Source organism: Ylistrum balloti, unplaced genomic scaffold (genome assembly GCF_031769215.1).
Source record: "Ylistrum balloti isolate Yb309-2 unplaced genomic scaffold, AGI_CSIRO_Ybal_v1 Utg369832, whole genome shotgun sequence".
In the NCBI taxonomy this organism is placed as follows: domain Eukaryota; kingdom Metazoa; phylum Mollusca; class Bivalvia; order Pectinida; family Pectinidae; genus Ylistrum; species Ylistrum balloti.
Genome location: NW_026781994.1, coordinates 320,057 through 334,865, shown reverse-complemented (window position 1 = coordinate 334,865; position 14,809 = coordinate 320,057). Strand labels below are relative to the sequence as shown.

The following is a 14,809-nucleotide window of genomic DNA, read 5'->3' as shown; positions in this document are numbered from 1 at the left end:
TTTTTAAATGGACTTAAAAATGTAATTTGTTGAACAAACTAGAATTGTCGTAAATTACATCGAACATATAGACTACTGGATACGATTTTATGCAATTTTTCATTTTCTCTGCTTCATCTTTATTTTGAATAGGAAAGAAATTCCATGTGATTTGTGCTAAATATTCTTACAATGTGTGATTATTCTTTTTTTAATATATATGTATATATAATGGTTTATGGTATGAGGTGACTTTCAAAGACCGTATTTGTTCGACTGGTGATAACATCAGTGTAGTACTGTCAGAAGCTGATCACTTTAAATGTGTGGTATATCATATAACAGTCGATTCCATGTCATAATTAATATAGCAACACTTTGAAAATTTGCAAATAGTGTTACTTCATATACACATCGATGTTATCTTGAATCTATGCACAATATCTTTTTGTACAGTTTATTAAACTACACTGTCTACCAAATATATCTTTGTGTTGATTTTTAAAAATCGACTGCAAATGCAACGTGAGAAGCTGCAGATTTAAATAACGTTTTTGTTAAAGAATATGATTGTAAATTTTGGTAATCAAATAGAAATGGTATCTATATTATGTAATTCTCACGATCATATTTCGATTTCTTTTTCAAATTTAGTTATATTTAGTGTAATTTTGTTTGGTTTTTTGTTTTTGTTTTTTGTTGATTTCTTATAAATGTGTTAAGTTTCATATCAGTCGGAGGCGGAGACATCTTCACTATTTCAATATAGTCATGTTTTCCAGATCAGATGCAGATATTTTTTCAACTATCACTGCCACTCTAGTTGGTCTTACAGACAAAAACGTCATTTTGTTCATCAATCCCAAAATAATTATAGAAATTTGGCGACTAAAACCGTTTTCATTTATTTCAGTTGGCCTTGAAGTATATAAATATACGTATATACATGTGTGTTTGTTACCATATAGACAACTTTGTAGGCCTAGTCATGTAGCTAAACTAATTGTAAAGCGTCTGAAGATTTTATATGAAAGCGCTTATGCTTACTAACAGAAGGGCTTTCTGTTTGCAATTTCATTGTTTTACCATATAGGAACACCACACTTAGAATTTAAACTTTCTAATATATAGATTTATCCACGTGTCATTCAAGGTAGGTGTTTCCCTCCCTTTTTTATCTTCATTGAAATATTTTTATGTACAAAAAAGGAAACTCTTTTCAATTTTGCCCTCTAAATATTCTAGCCAATTACGTATTATTCAAATTCTATATTTCATTATCTAAAATAAACTATTCATTTTTCATATATATTTTCTAGTTATGTTATCAACTGCTTGTGTCATGAAACATCGGGGCGGATTTGTATACAAGATTCAAAATCCTTGCTGTGGTAAGGTGTTATTTATTTTACAAGTTACAGGTTAGAATTCTGACACTGACGCAGTATAGGGTACACCACTTGATAGTTCATGATTCAAAGAGAAACCAGTCATGCAAAAGGATGACGCACCAGTTTAAAGCCAATTTTAAGGATTTTTTGTAGGTAAAAGTAGCTCATAGCGCTACCTTCTATGGTGCGTTTTTATACGGGAAACAAATATAGCAATGTAAGTTCAAAATGTTGACATGCTATGACAAAGTAATATAAACCTGTTTTGTTGCTAACGAGTAAAACACGGCATTTAAGATAAGTTGATTACATTTCAACATCTGAATCTTTAAATTTCACAGGAAGGAAATGCTAGGAATTCGAGACCTAGTTTAGTAGAATGAAGGTTTCCTGTCATTCATACAACAGAATACAACAGGAATGTTTTTCTACTCTTGAAAATCTGTTCATGATAAAGTTTAAATATTTATCTGAGAACATGAGTGCGTTTAAAACTTTGTGCACTCTTTTACATGTCTATAATATATGTTTGAAAAGGTGCCAAAATATTGAATGGCAGACACCCTTTAAACACTGGCATAATGTACAGCAGCTTAAATTTGTCAAGAGTATAGTTTAGACGTGTATTCAATACATATCTATTATATAGCCTTCACTGTTTCCAAGGGCACTCTTTTTATCTTTGTTTGATAGAGCGTATTAAACGTATTGTGTTCTTTTATCACAAAGTGTTATGCCAAACTGTTGAATGGAAAACACCAATTTAAGACATTATCCATTCGTTATGATAAGTGTAGTATAGCCAAGTCGTACATTAGTTATTTAGAAACAAGAACACTGAATCGAAAACATGTCTATATTTATCTCAGTTATATATTGCAAAACAGCATTTAGGACATAGATCAATCGGTCGGAATGAAATGTATTTGACACCTTTACCACGCACACATACAAATGTATTTTAAAGAATAGGCAATCGGTGCTCATGTGGTCGATATTGTACACGGTCGAATAACTAGGGCAATACACCTTGAGTTTGAGGTGGGTTTTCCAGCATTACATGACCTAACACGAAGAGGAGAAGACGTGTTTCCTGAGCTGTTGACAGTTTCAGGCATCCGATTGTTGACAAAATGATATCCGTAAGGTAAGGTGTGAAATCACCGCATTGTTAACAACTGATATGATTTGCAGTAGTGTAAATCTGTTCTGGATATTGTCTAGACATGCATTCGAAATATGTTAACTACGTAGTCTTTATTTCTGAGCAGACGCGTTTCATCTTTGTATAATGTAGAAATAATTTCATCTGATCGAGCGTGTTATGCATGTTGTAACCAGTTTCACCGTCCGAATATCGTGTGCCAAAGATAGTCTGTTTGTGTTAAAATTCTCTTCGCGTATTGAATTGCTTCGTGAAAACTGAGGAAATATCTAGATACCATTTTATAACGTTGACCAATTTATTGTGTGCATTGCAACTTAATATGTGATAATTCGTACATATCAGCGAAAATTAGGCATTTAGTACAGGTGTAATGGATGTTTTCATCATGTTATCGTAAACATAGTAACATTATCACATGTACTTAAACAGAATACCATGATAACAGAACGTTTACGTAGTATTTAGAATTACATTCTCAAAAGTGATTTACAAATATAGGATGAAATTATCACAAATAATTATCACAAGTATTAACACAAACAGGATTACATTATCACAAGTAAGTAACACAAACAGGATTACATTATCACAAGTAAGTAACACAAACAGGATTACATTATCACAAGTACGTAACACAAACAGGATTACATTATCACAAGTACGTAACACAAACAGGATTACATTATCACAAGTAAGTAACACAAACAGGATTACATTATCACAAGTACGTAACACAAACAGGATTACATTATGACAAGTAAGTAACACAAACAGGATTACATTATGACAAGTAAGTAACACAAACAGGATTACATTATGACAAGTAAGTAACACAAACAGGATTACATTATCACAAGTAAGTAACACAAACAGGATTACATTATCACAAGTACGTAACACAAACAGGATTACATTATCACAAGTAAGTAACACAAACAGGATTACATTATCACAAGTACGTAACACAAACAGGATTACATTATCACAAGTAAGTAACACAAACAGGATTACATTATCACAAGTACGTAACACAAACAGGATTACATTATGACAAGTAAGTAACACAAACAGGATTACATTATGACAAGTAAGTAACACAAACAGGATTACATTATCACAAGTACGTAACACAAACAGGATTACATTATCACAAGTAAGTTACACAAACAGGATTACAATATTAATAGTAAATAAAAACATACAGGATTACGTTGTACAAAAGTGATTAACGCATACCATATTAAATTATCACAAGTAATACATGATATCATTACAACACTTATATAACGTATACAGGATTACATTACAACACGTGTCTGACATATACAGGATTACATTACAACACGTGTCTAACGTATACAGGATTACATTACAACACTTATATAACGTATACAGAATTACGTCACAACACTTATATAACGTATACAGGATTACGTCACAACACTTATATAACGTATACAGGATTACGTCACAACACTTATATAACGTATACAGGATTACATTACAACACTTATATAACGTATACAGGATTACATTACAACACATATAACGTATACAGGATTACATTACAAGACGTATATAACATATACAGGATTACATCACAACACTTATATAACGTATACAGGATTACATTACAACACGTATATAACGTATACAGGATTACATTATAACACTCATATAACGTATACAGGATTACATTACAACACTTATATAACGTATACAGGATTACATTACAACACGTGTGTAACGTATACAGGATTACATTACAACACGTGTGTAACGTATACAGGATTACATTACAACACGTGTCTAACGTATACAGGATTACATTACAACACTTATATAACGTATACAGGATTACATTACAACACGTATATAACGTATACAGGATTACATTATAACACTCATATAACGTATACAGGATTACATTACAACACTTATATAACGTATACAGGATTACATTACAACACGTGTGTAACGTATACAGGATTACATTACAACACGTGTGTAACGTATACAGGATTACATTACAACACGTGTCTAACGTATACAGGATTACATTACAACACTTATATAACGTATACAGGATTACATTACAACACGTGTGTAACGTATACAGGATTACATTACAACACGTGTGTAACGTATACAGGATTACATTACAACACGTGTCTAACGTATAAAGGATTACATTACAACACTTATATAACGTATACAGGATTACATTACAACCGGTGTCTAACGTATACAGGATTACATTACAACACCTGTCTAACGTATACAGGATTACATTACAACACGTGTGTAACGTATACAGGATTACATTACAACACTTGTGTAACGTATACAGGATTACATTTCAACACGTGTGTAACGTATACAGGATTACATTACAACACATGTCTAACGTATACAGGATTACATTACAACACGTGTCTAACGTATACAGGATTACATTACAACACGTGTGTAACGTATACAGGATTACATTACAACACTTATATAACGTATACAGGATTACATTACAACACTTATATAACGTATACAGGATTACATTACAACACTTATATAACGTATACAGGATTACATTACAACACGTGTCTTAAATATCAAGGATTACATTTCAACACATATGTAACGTATACAGGGTTGCATTACAACACGTGTGTAACGTATACAGGATTACATTACAACACGTGTGTAACGTATACAGGGTTACATCACAACACATGTCAGCGGAATTTTTAATTAAATCCTAATTTGATTATCCATGAAAATGTACAAGGATAATTCGAGATATGTTCCGAAAAGGTGAGCGTCGTTTTGTTAATCGACGACAACCTCCATGTAATTTGGTTAATTCAACTAAGTAATGGCATGTTCCCAAATGAGAACAAAGAACCATCACGCATACTAACTATCATGATCCAAATTGAAATCACAAAAGGATGAATAGCTTTCTTCCCTTTGAGACCGTTATGACGACTGTGGAAACACAAAACCTTCATAAATATGCATCTCTCTAAAGTCAGCGTTTGTCAAGGTTGTCTGTCAGTTGCTGACATTTAGCAAGAAAATCATAATGTTGAGAACAAACCCTTTAATATCGAATCAACTTCGACATGTAAACCTATAGATTGGGGAGTTTTTGCAGTCAAGAAATGTAAACATTAGAAGTGATGGAATGATTAACCTATTGCGTGCAGTATATATTGTGATTAGTTCTTTGATAAGTAAATTACTAGAATTGATGCACTTTGCATAGAAGCTGAAAAAATCACTTCCGAAACTAATGCAAAATGTTAATAATGTTGGTTAGAAGGATCAGAATGTACAATGAGAACAGATAAATGATCTGCTTACTTATAAAACCAATTTGACCAAGATAAAACAACCATATCTCATCATTTCCGAATCGATTCTGGTCAGCTAAGAATTTATATCGATTTATCCATACGAGAACCAAATTGCTTCTATAAATTGTGAAATATTTATATAAAGAAAAATAATACGCTGTACTTGAATGGCGCTGACTTAAATGTATATATATGAAAGTTGCTCTCAGAATTGCAGATTGCAGAATAATTTAAAATTTTCAATAAAAGAAATTGCAGCTATTCTACTTTTTCATCACATCAAATATGTTCTTAACGAAAATGACTGAAACCTGATGCCTCAATCGCGACCTGCCTGTGACCAATGTAATGCAACCACAATGGCATAGTATGGCGTAGTGTTACAGTTATGTTTTGAAGAGTGCTTGTGTAAACTTTTTTAAATTTGATTAATTATTTATTTTATAAACATAACAAAATAACTGCTTACATAAATCTTGATTTGCCAATGGCCATGATGTCAGGTGTGCGGATATATAACGACAGGTTGATTCTTATTTGACATTCTTTATTATTTAAACGTGTTTTGTATTGCAGTAACTTTAACTAGAAATGCATAAACAATGCAACCAATGGGTATAGGCACATGTTATTGAACCAACTAATATCAATATATCAAGCCCTAATTCCCAAAGCATTTGGCAATAAACATGCTTACAAAATTACATTATAAAACGAGAGAGAGAGAGAGAGAGAGAGAGAGAGAGAGAGAGAGAGAGAGAGAGAGAGAGAGAGAGAGAGAGAGAGAGAGAGAGAGAGAGATTCACATTCAATCAAATCCCTGTTTTATTTCTTTTCCAATTAAGAGATATCACCTTATTTTCTGATCGCCATATCTGAGTAAATCTACTTAAATTCTAAGAGAGGTTGTAACTGTCCTATTAATAGATTTCGATTATGACTGTATAGGGGGACAAACACAAAAATAGTAATTAAAGTCTTCACATGGGTTGCTGCATCTACATTCAGCTGTACTACCTTTTGTTCTAAAAAATCATAATCGAGAAATCTGGCAGGATTTCTCAAACGGAAATGAAGTATGTTTAAATTACGTAAATCTCATACCTAAAAACATTTGTCATGTATTATTTCTGTCTTACTGGTGATTGATTTAAATGTATTGGGAGAAGGAGAGTTCCTTATAGAAATATCTATGTCATACCACTTTTTTGTTGTTGATGAGGAAAAGAATTTCGCACGCTTAAGAGATAACCTGAAGTTCTGGTGATTGGAAACCACGTGAGAAATAAAAGATTTATGTTAAGATTATATTTCACATCTCAAACAATCAACGATTTCATTTTTACATTATCTTTTTATGATCTCTAACGAAACGAAAGAGAAACAATGTCGTGAAAGTTTCGATATCATGTCACACCTTCAAACAGGAAATCGTTGTGTGTTTAAAGTTCCTTTATTGGTACCCCTGGTCTAGCGATGACATGCAAATATATATTTGCTAGCTGGTTTCTACGAATGCACCTCACGTCACCGACCGTCGGGTCGTGTCATTAATTAATACATGTCGCTTTATGTGGCGCCTGGACTCCCGCTCTGAGAGAGCCCTTATTATTAATGAAATACTATGAACGACTTATACTTTAATTAAGAATAAATTAATGATTCGTGGTGATGATAAGTCTTATTAATTCCATATCTTTCCTTTTCCTGGTTTACTTAAACATCTAAGTTACCAATCGATCTTGTGATACTTTTTCTATTAATATCAGTCTTTTAACATTTATATATTGTCTCGGCGAAGAGTATATGTCATATGGAATTTACCAAAAAGAGTTCAAAGTGTATGAGTTAAGCCTCTCGGCGTGTATATTATGGACTGTTGCATGAGTTTTATACAGATTTAATTCAATTCGAAATTAACACGAGCAATCAATTAATTTTATCTACGACAGATAAAAATTGTAAGACTATACATTTTTCATTTGTAAATCAACTGTCATGTGATATGTTTGCCAGGAAGGCGAAAAGTCGTTTTTAGTATAATCAGGCAAACTTACTAGGGAAATAGACTCATAATTGGTTGATTTTCAATTTGTACGGTGATATGATTCTTTGGAATTTTAAAACAGCCGGCTGCACAAGGACATTTAAACACACGGGGTTTAACAAATATATATATATATATATATATATATTTGCAGTTAGAATTCACAATGTGAGATAAATGCGAAATATTTATCAACAGTAATTTATACAAACAGCTGAACGTTGCTCTTGAATAGTTCATTGCTTATTTGATTTTTGTTCTTTGCAGAATGCTTGTTTGGTCATTCCTGGTTTGTCTGTTAACCGGTCCTGTCGATACCATCAGTAAGTATTGCATAGTGATGAATATCTACCTTAAAACAGCTTCATGACTCGATACAGAACGCAGGTGTCTATATCTATTAATTCATGCCAGTGACAAAGTCATTACAAATATATAAACATTTATACAACAAATACGTATACTCAGTACAGTAAACACTATAGCAACAGCTTACATTTCTCTGTGTACAAGAATTTGAGTAAAAGATAATAGTCATACATGATCATGCTTTAACAGTTACAGTGCAATAATACTAAGAAGCTGAGAAATACACCTTCTCTACAAAATTTAAGAATTCGTTTCATGTCACCTTTGCTTTTCTAGCCCCCACCCCTAGAATCTTTGTTGTCATTCCAGAATACTAAGCCTGGGCGCTTCTTTTGATTTACTTATTTGTATTGTTGGATTGCTCAATATTTTCATGGCAGGTGTCGTTGATGAAAAAGGAGACGCTTACTTTTCTAGAACACCTGGTTTGATTCTGCTTATATTTTGCCAGAAGTCTCCATGTAAATTTATTTGTGCTCATAGTTTGCTCCAACTTTATTGGCATGTTTGTTTTGTTGATACTTTGCTGTAGTTTTGATGCTATTGAATATGACTTTGAATTGTGATTCTGTGACATTTTGTATTTTAACGAATGTTTTAGTAACATGCTACCTGAGCTCTTCCAAGTGGAAAACCTTAACCCTACGAATGTTCAGAAGAATTGAATTATATTTCGTTTTAATTATGGTTGAATGATAAATTATCTTAAATTACTGCTACCTTATTTCCTTGAAATCGATATTTCCTTGTTGTTGTATATGTCTACTGTAATGGGCCTACCGTGAAATACCATCTATAATCTGTCACTGAACATTTCCATGCCACAATTAAATGTTCAATCTCATTCTGGTTCATCAGAGTTACTTCCCTTCGTTTCACTTGATACCGGAAAGATTTTCACCATCTATAACAAATTCGTTTCTTAGGAGAGATTTTTCTTAGTGGAATCACAACGATAATTTCAATTTTATTTTCAGGGGGGATAACGTTGAAAGAGTTTTGCGGATGTTGGAATGCCTCTGTATCTAGGACCGGTAATGTCTTACTTGTTCATATTAGCTTCGTCAAGAACTGTTGGGAATCACCGTCCCAAGATTATGATGGTTTTCCAATTATCCATTACGACAGTGCCATGCTGTTTAAGATCGGTATCAGAGAATCTTTTAAGGAGATGCTGAAAGTAGAAAAATTACAATGTCAGATAAATGTAAGTATTTTTCTACAATCTGTTAATCTGTTTGATTTATTTCTTATTTTTATTTTTTGAATACTTTAAATAAAGTACACAGATACACACAAAGATACAGCTCGCAAACGCGCACTCTTGACGCATTAGAAAATATCATCATCATCATCATCATCTTCACCATCGCCGTCGTCTCCGTCAAGGTCAACTTAGAATATATGATAACATGTTGCAGATGTACTCTTCGATTCGATTTGAAATCTTCTAGATATATTTCAACAAATACGATTCATAGTTACATTTATATATGATCATTTTCATATTTTCAGAATAAGAATGCAATAATTTTGCTCCCCTAGCGGTCAGTTATATGATCGGAAAACAAGTATTTGTTGCTTGCATTGTGTTTCTCTATCAACTCGTGACTTCCTAACATTAAGATTCAAATAAAGTAATATATATCTCTTGTATCACTTAGATGATCCTTTGACCCATAGCTCATATAGGATATCTCTCTTACTTACAGAAAGAAGACTGTTCGACTCATATCAAAATGGTTCGGGACACAAGCTTAGAGGTATGATATGAACATTTTTTAACTTAATATCAAAGTCGAGCGTTTGTAAAATGTACCAAATAAATAGTACATATAGAGGGAATTCAGTAGAATTTTAAATCGAAAAGTTCAATATTGAATTCAAGTTTAGAAAAGTTTTGATGGAATTTTTATTCTTTGATCATTATTTATTTCATTTATTTATTTACTTTTTCATTTCATTTTTATCTATTTATTTATTTATTTATTAGCTCAGCAAAAAGCACTCAAATATTTCCGTGACGATTTCATACTCGGTCATTCTATAAGAAAGTGTTAGTAACATTAATATTTCTCATTTCAAAATTAATTTGTTTCTTTTTGTTATTTCATTAAATCAGTGTATCTTAAGATAATACAATTTTAAAATATCTATGTTTATATCTCCCTATTTCTTCATCCTTTTTTTAGATTGTACCTTTTTGTAAATTTTGCGATAGCTGCATGGGAAAGAAGACAGGTAGGAACAAACTGTATAACTTTAAAATTATACATGAATAAAAAGTTAATCCTTGTAATAGACTTTTCCCCACAACTGTTCCATAATTTGAGACTAACAATGTACGTAAGTATGAATGTAAATGTTATTACAATTACGTCCACAAAGACTTAACCTAACATAATTAACAAATTATCAAATGGAAAACATAAATATAAAGATTCTGAATCAACTGAGAAAAACTAGCGTTTTGTCTTTAATGGAGTGAAAATTGGCATATTCAATAAACAAAATGTAGTGTTAATTAACATAAGAAAAGTGAATTGCTTTCTTAAGGAAAATGATTCTCCTCTGCAAGTACAGGTCAACAGACTCGGTCCGTAAATATCTATAGTTGTTTACAAGTAGACACTTCTCAGAAAAATAGATATTATGTTCCAGACTACATTACCTATCAAAATAGCAGTAAAATCAAGGGTAAGATAAAAATCAACATTATGGATCCACCTGACAAGGAATCATACAAACCAAAACTTCTGGTTCTGGGAGGCGTCGTGACAGCTCTAATCATCATCATCATATTTGCGCTGGCTTGCTTTATTGACAAACACAGGAGAAAAAAAAGAGGTAATCAAACACATTGGCAGAAACAAGATTTTGCATCAACAATTGTCATGATATCTTTATTTGACAAATAATTCAGTTTTTCAAGTTCAGTTTGTTTTAATTGTTCGGCCTCACCACTGAATTATATCTAAAACACGACAGAACACATTTTTAACCAAATCGATACCCCAGAAACAAAACAAAAAAGATTACATATGTTCTATATTGTACTATAAGCCATCCAATGATCGTTAAGTTATCGATTGATTATTTTCAGAAGAAATGTCACTATTGACTCCGGACGATTTCACAGGTAAGGGAAGTTATTATATGCTTATTATAATGAGATGAATTTTATTTATTTTTTTAGCGAATTTGAATATATTGAATGCTCCTCGGTAAACTTGGCATCTAGATATTAATAATCCATATGAGGCAAATGATTGAATCAAGGTATTGTCCATTTGTTCTTACACTGTAATAAATGACAGATATATTACATAGAAAACAAATACTTCTGTAATCTGGAAATATACTATATATATATAATATTTTCATCGTGAAATGTAAAACGTCATTATGTGTCTATTGTAGATGTTTCCATCCAGTTACCAATCGGAAGGCCGGAAGTGTCACCCAACTTAATTATCAATTCACCTCAAATTCACACACCACCTGTGAAAGTAGGCGTCTTCTACCCTCATCTACCAAAGGAATTATTTTCTGAATCGATTGAGAATCCTTTAGATAAATGCGTTCAACGTATGATGGACATCCTTACATCAGTGCCCGAATTAGACGTAAAATATTTACATTATGATTTTAATAACTTCTTTGATGAAATTGATACTGTGAGCAGTTCACCAAACATCATTCTTGTTTTATGCGATAGACTGTGTGAACTTAGCCAAGAAGTTGCTACCTCGGACGTAAATATCACAGCAGAGCAAAGGAGAGAAATCGAAACATTGCTTTTGAAAAGGATACATCAACAGTATTATCTAAATAGCACAAATATCTTCTTTGTAAATTTTGAACATCTAAAACAGCAGGAAAATGTTCTTGGAACAGCTCGAAAGATGTTTACCAAGCACAAAGTCTACAGTATTGGGCCTCTGATTGAGACGGACCAACACTTCAGTAAGCTCCTGCATTCAATTTTATCTGACGTCATCAGTAATACTAAAGACCGTCAAGAACGGATAAAATCGATATTGAGTCCAGAAACAATATGAGAGTTCCAAAAAATCTTTCCGTTTAATCATTGTCTTCTGAAGAGTAATTAGATTATTAAAGACCGCTCAAATATTCCGCTCAAGTGCTGAAGAAGAAATAATTCATACATTAAATAAGCTCAAGTATCTAAAAAAAAGACACCTCTTTTGTTTATATGTAAATAAATAAATACTTTGCTCGTTTGAATTTCGACTGATGTCATTTGGGATATTGGGTTTGCTTTTTAAACAAGTCATATGATTTAATGATCGTAAAATTATTGTTGTTTTTTTCATTAATTATTTAACGTTTACTGAAAGATAAGTGCTATTGGAATATACATTCGTATACAAAGCAGAACGCGTGCACTTTTAGTGTAAATCCTTGTCATGAAATACAACTTTCTATAGAACTAATAATATACTACTGTATATACAGCAATACTGGTACACAGTATAATATCTTATAACAAAAATAGCAGACATAATATAATTGATTGTTCAATACAAGCTAATGTGATAGATTCATTGCTTATTATAACAGCCATGTTCAAATGTATATCTTTTGGTATCAAATGAGTTTTCCATTATATTTTGTTAGAAAATAATCAGCAAAGTTTTAATAAAAGCGGAAATTTCTTATCTTTGTTATTTCATTAGTTTGTCGATTGCGTGTGCACGTGTCGATATATTCTTGTGTTGTTTTAAGAACTCATGGTCTGGTTCTTTCTGCAACATGAAGCTGGACGCGTTTGATGTTCGTTTGTTTACCTGTTGGTTTGTTGTTATATACCTTGTTCCCTTTTGAGAACGTGACATTACTTCTTGGTATTGACATGGCGGGTGTCATCGACGAGGCAAAGACCCTTATCCTTCAGGAATACATAGTCTTAATATGAGTTTGGATTATGATTAAGTTGACATGCTGGTATATAAGTTTTTAGGTAGTTGGTAAGCAGTGAATGTTTGGTTTTTGAAAATGAAATGTTTATAATTACGAAATAGGGAGCGCATATTTAAAAACATTATTGTTCGAAACAGGAAAAATATGGGAACTTGAATTGTCCCTATTCGGTAATTTCGACGTTTGAATCGGGAAAGTGGAAGAGTTTATATTCACACCAAGTCAAATATTTGTATAAATAAAACTGCAGAAATAATCGGAATGTCTCTCATTATTTACTAAGTGTACATTTTACAACTATATCTTTAACGAGTTAACATTTCTACTTGATGTTTAATATGTTAGATGAACTAATTGGTCAATATTACTGTGTTATAGATACACTAGAATCGACGACTTCTCAAATAAATCAAACGTTTTAGAACAAGATAGACAATAATACGAAAAGGACGCCGTGTGTATGACATCATACACATAAACAATAAAAAACGAAAATAGGACAAATGTCGCTGTTTAGTATATAAGAGCCAACCGGTACACACAATTGATCATAATCAGGTTATATTAGTGTAGATGAATTAGAATGATCCCATTGTATCGTTCAAACTGTCGAATATACCAGAACGTAGCGGATATTGATAGATAGTTGATACACTATAGGCTGTTGTGTTCGTTCAATTTGTAATGTAATCCCGGGTGTTTTTTAAATTGCATTATTATCTTTCGTTAGAAACTGGATACATACCGACTTTCTTCCACTGTCCGAGAAGTCTATTATTTTTACATGCTATCATTAAGTATCACGGGATAGGTAACGTATATAGAACGTATGTGAAAGAGACCCGCAACACCAGAGCATAATATGTAGCTTAAAATTCTCACCATATTTCAGTTTTTACGCGAAAATATTGCAACGTAGTTGGTTATTTTAAACATGAATACCTCCTAACAGGTTGATTTTATTCGTTGCATTGATTTTTAAGTGAAACAAGCACCATGTATGCAAATGACTCTGAAACCACATAGTCGACGTCATGACAACAATATAAGAAATGCAACAAAAGAGAGGTGGTGGGCGTGTCTTTGCTTTAAAAAGGGGGACTTTTAAACGTCACTATGTCCAAATTTGACAACATATTTAAATGAGTTATTTAAATATGCAAATTGGATTTTCCCGATATTTTCGATTTACGCTTGATCAAGATTTACTTATTATGTAAATAATCAACTCGGACAAGATGACTTCGATTTTAATTTGCTGGTGATTGGAATATCGAGAAAAGCGGACTTACTTATTATTTTTTCACTTTTTTTCAAGGTTTTATCATCGCAACGCAGTAAAATGTTACAATGAACTTGTTTGTTTGTCATTGACTGATATATGACTAACCAGTAACCATTGTTCGATTCCAAGATAAGCTTTTGTAACGAGTATACATTATTCATAGAAAATGTGAAACAAATATTATTGATTATTTGAGATGTGAAATTTAATCTTAACATAAATCTTTTAATTCTCACGTGATCTCCAATCACCAGAACTTCAGGTTATCCC

General features: G+C 32.1%; 1 protein-coding gene across 1 annotated transcript; it reads left to right on the top strand.

The window, feature by feature from the left end:
• The first annotated feature begins 10,535 nt into the window (after nt 1-10,535).
• Nucleotides 10,536-12,371, top strand: LOC132545222 (uncharacterized). Its single transcript, XM_060208898.1, has 3 exons — nt 10,536-10,551; nt 10,972-11,157; nt 11,731-12,371. The coding sequence occupies exons 1-3, from the start codon at nt 10,536-10,538 to the stop codon at nt 12,369-12,371; spliced, it is 843 nt and encodes a 280-aa protein (XP_060064881.1).
• The last annotated feature ends 2,438 nt before the right edge of the window (nt 12,372-14,809 follow it).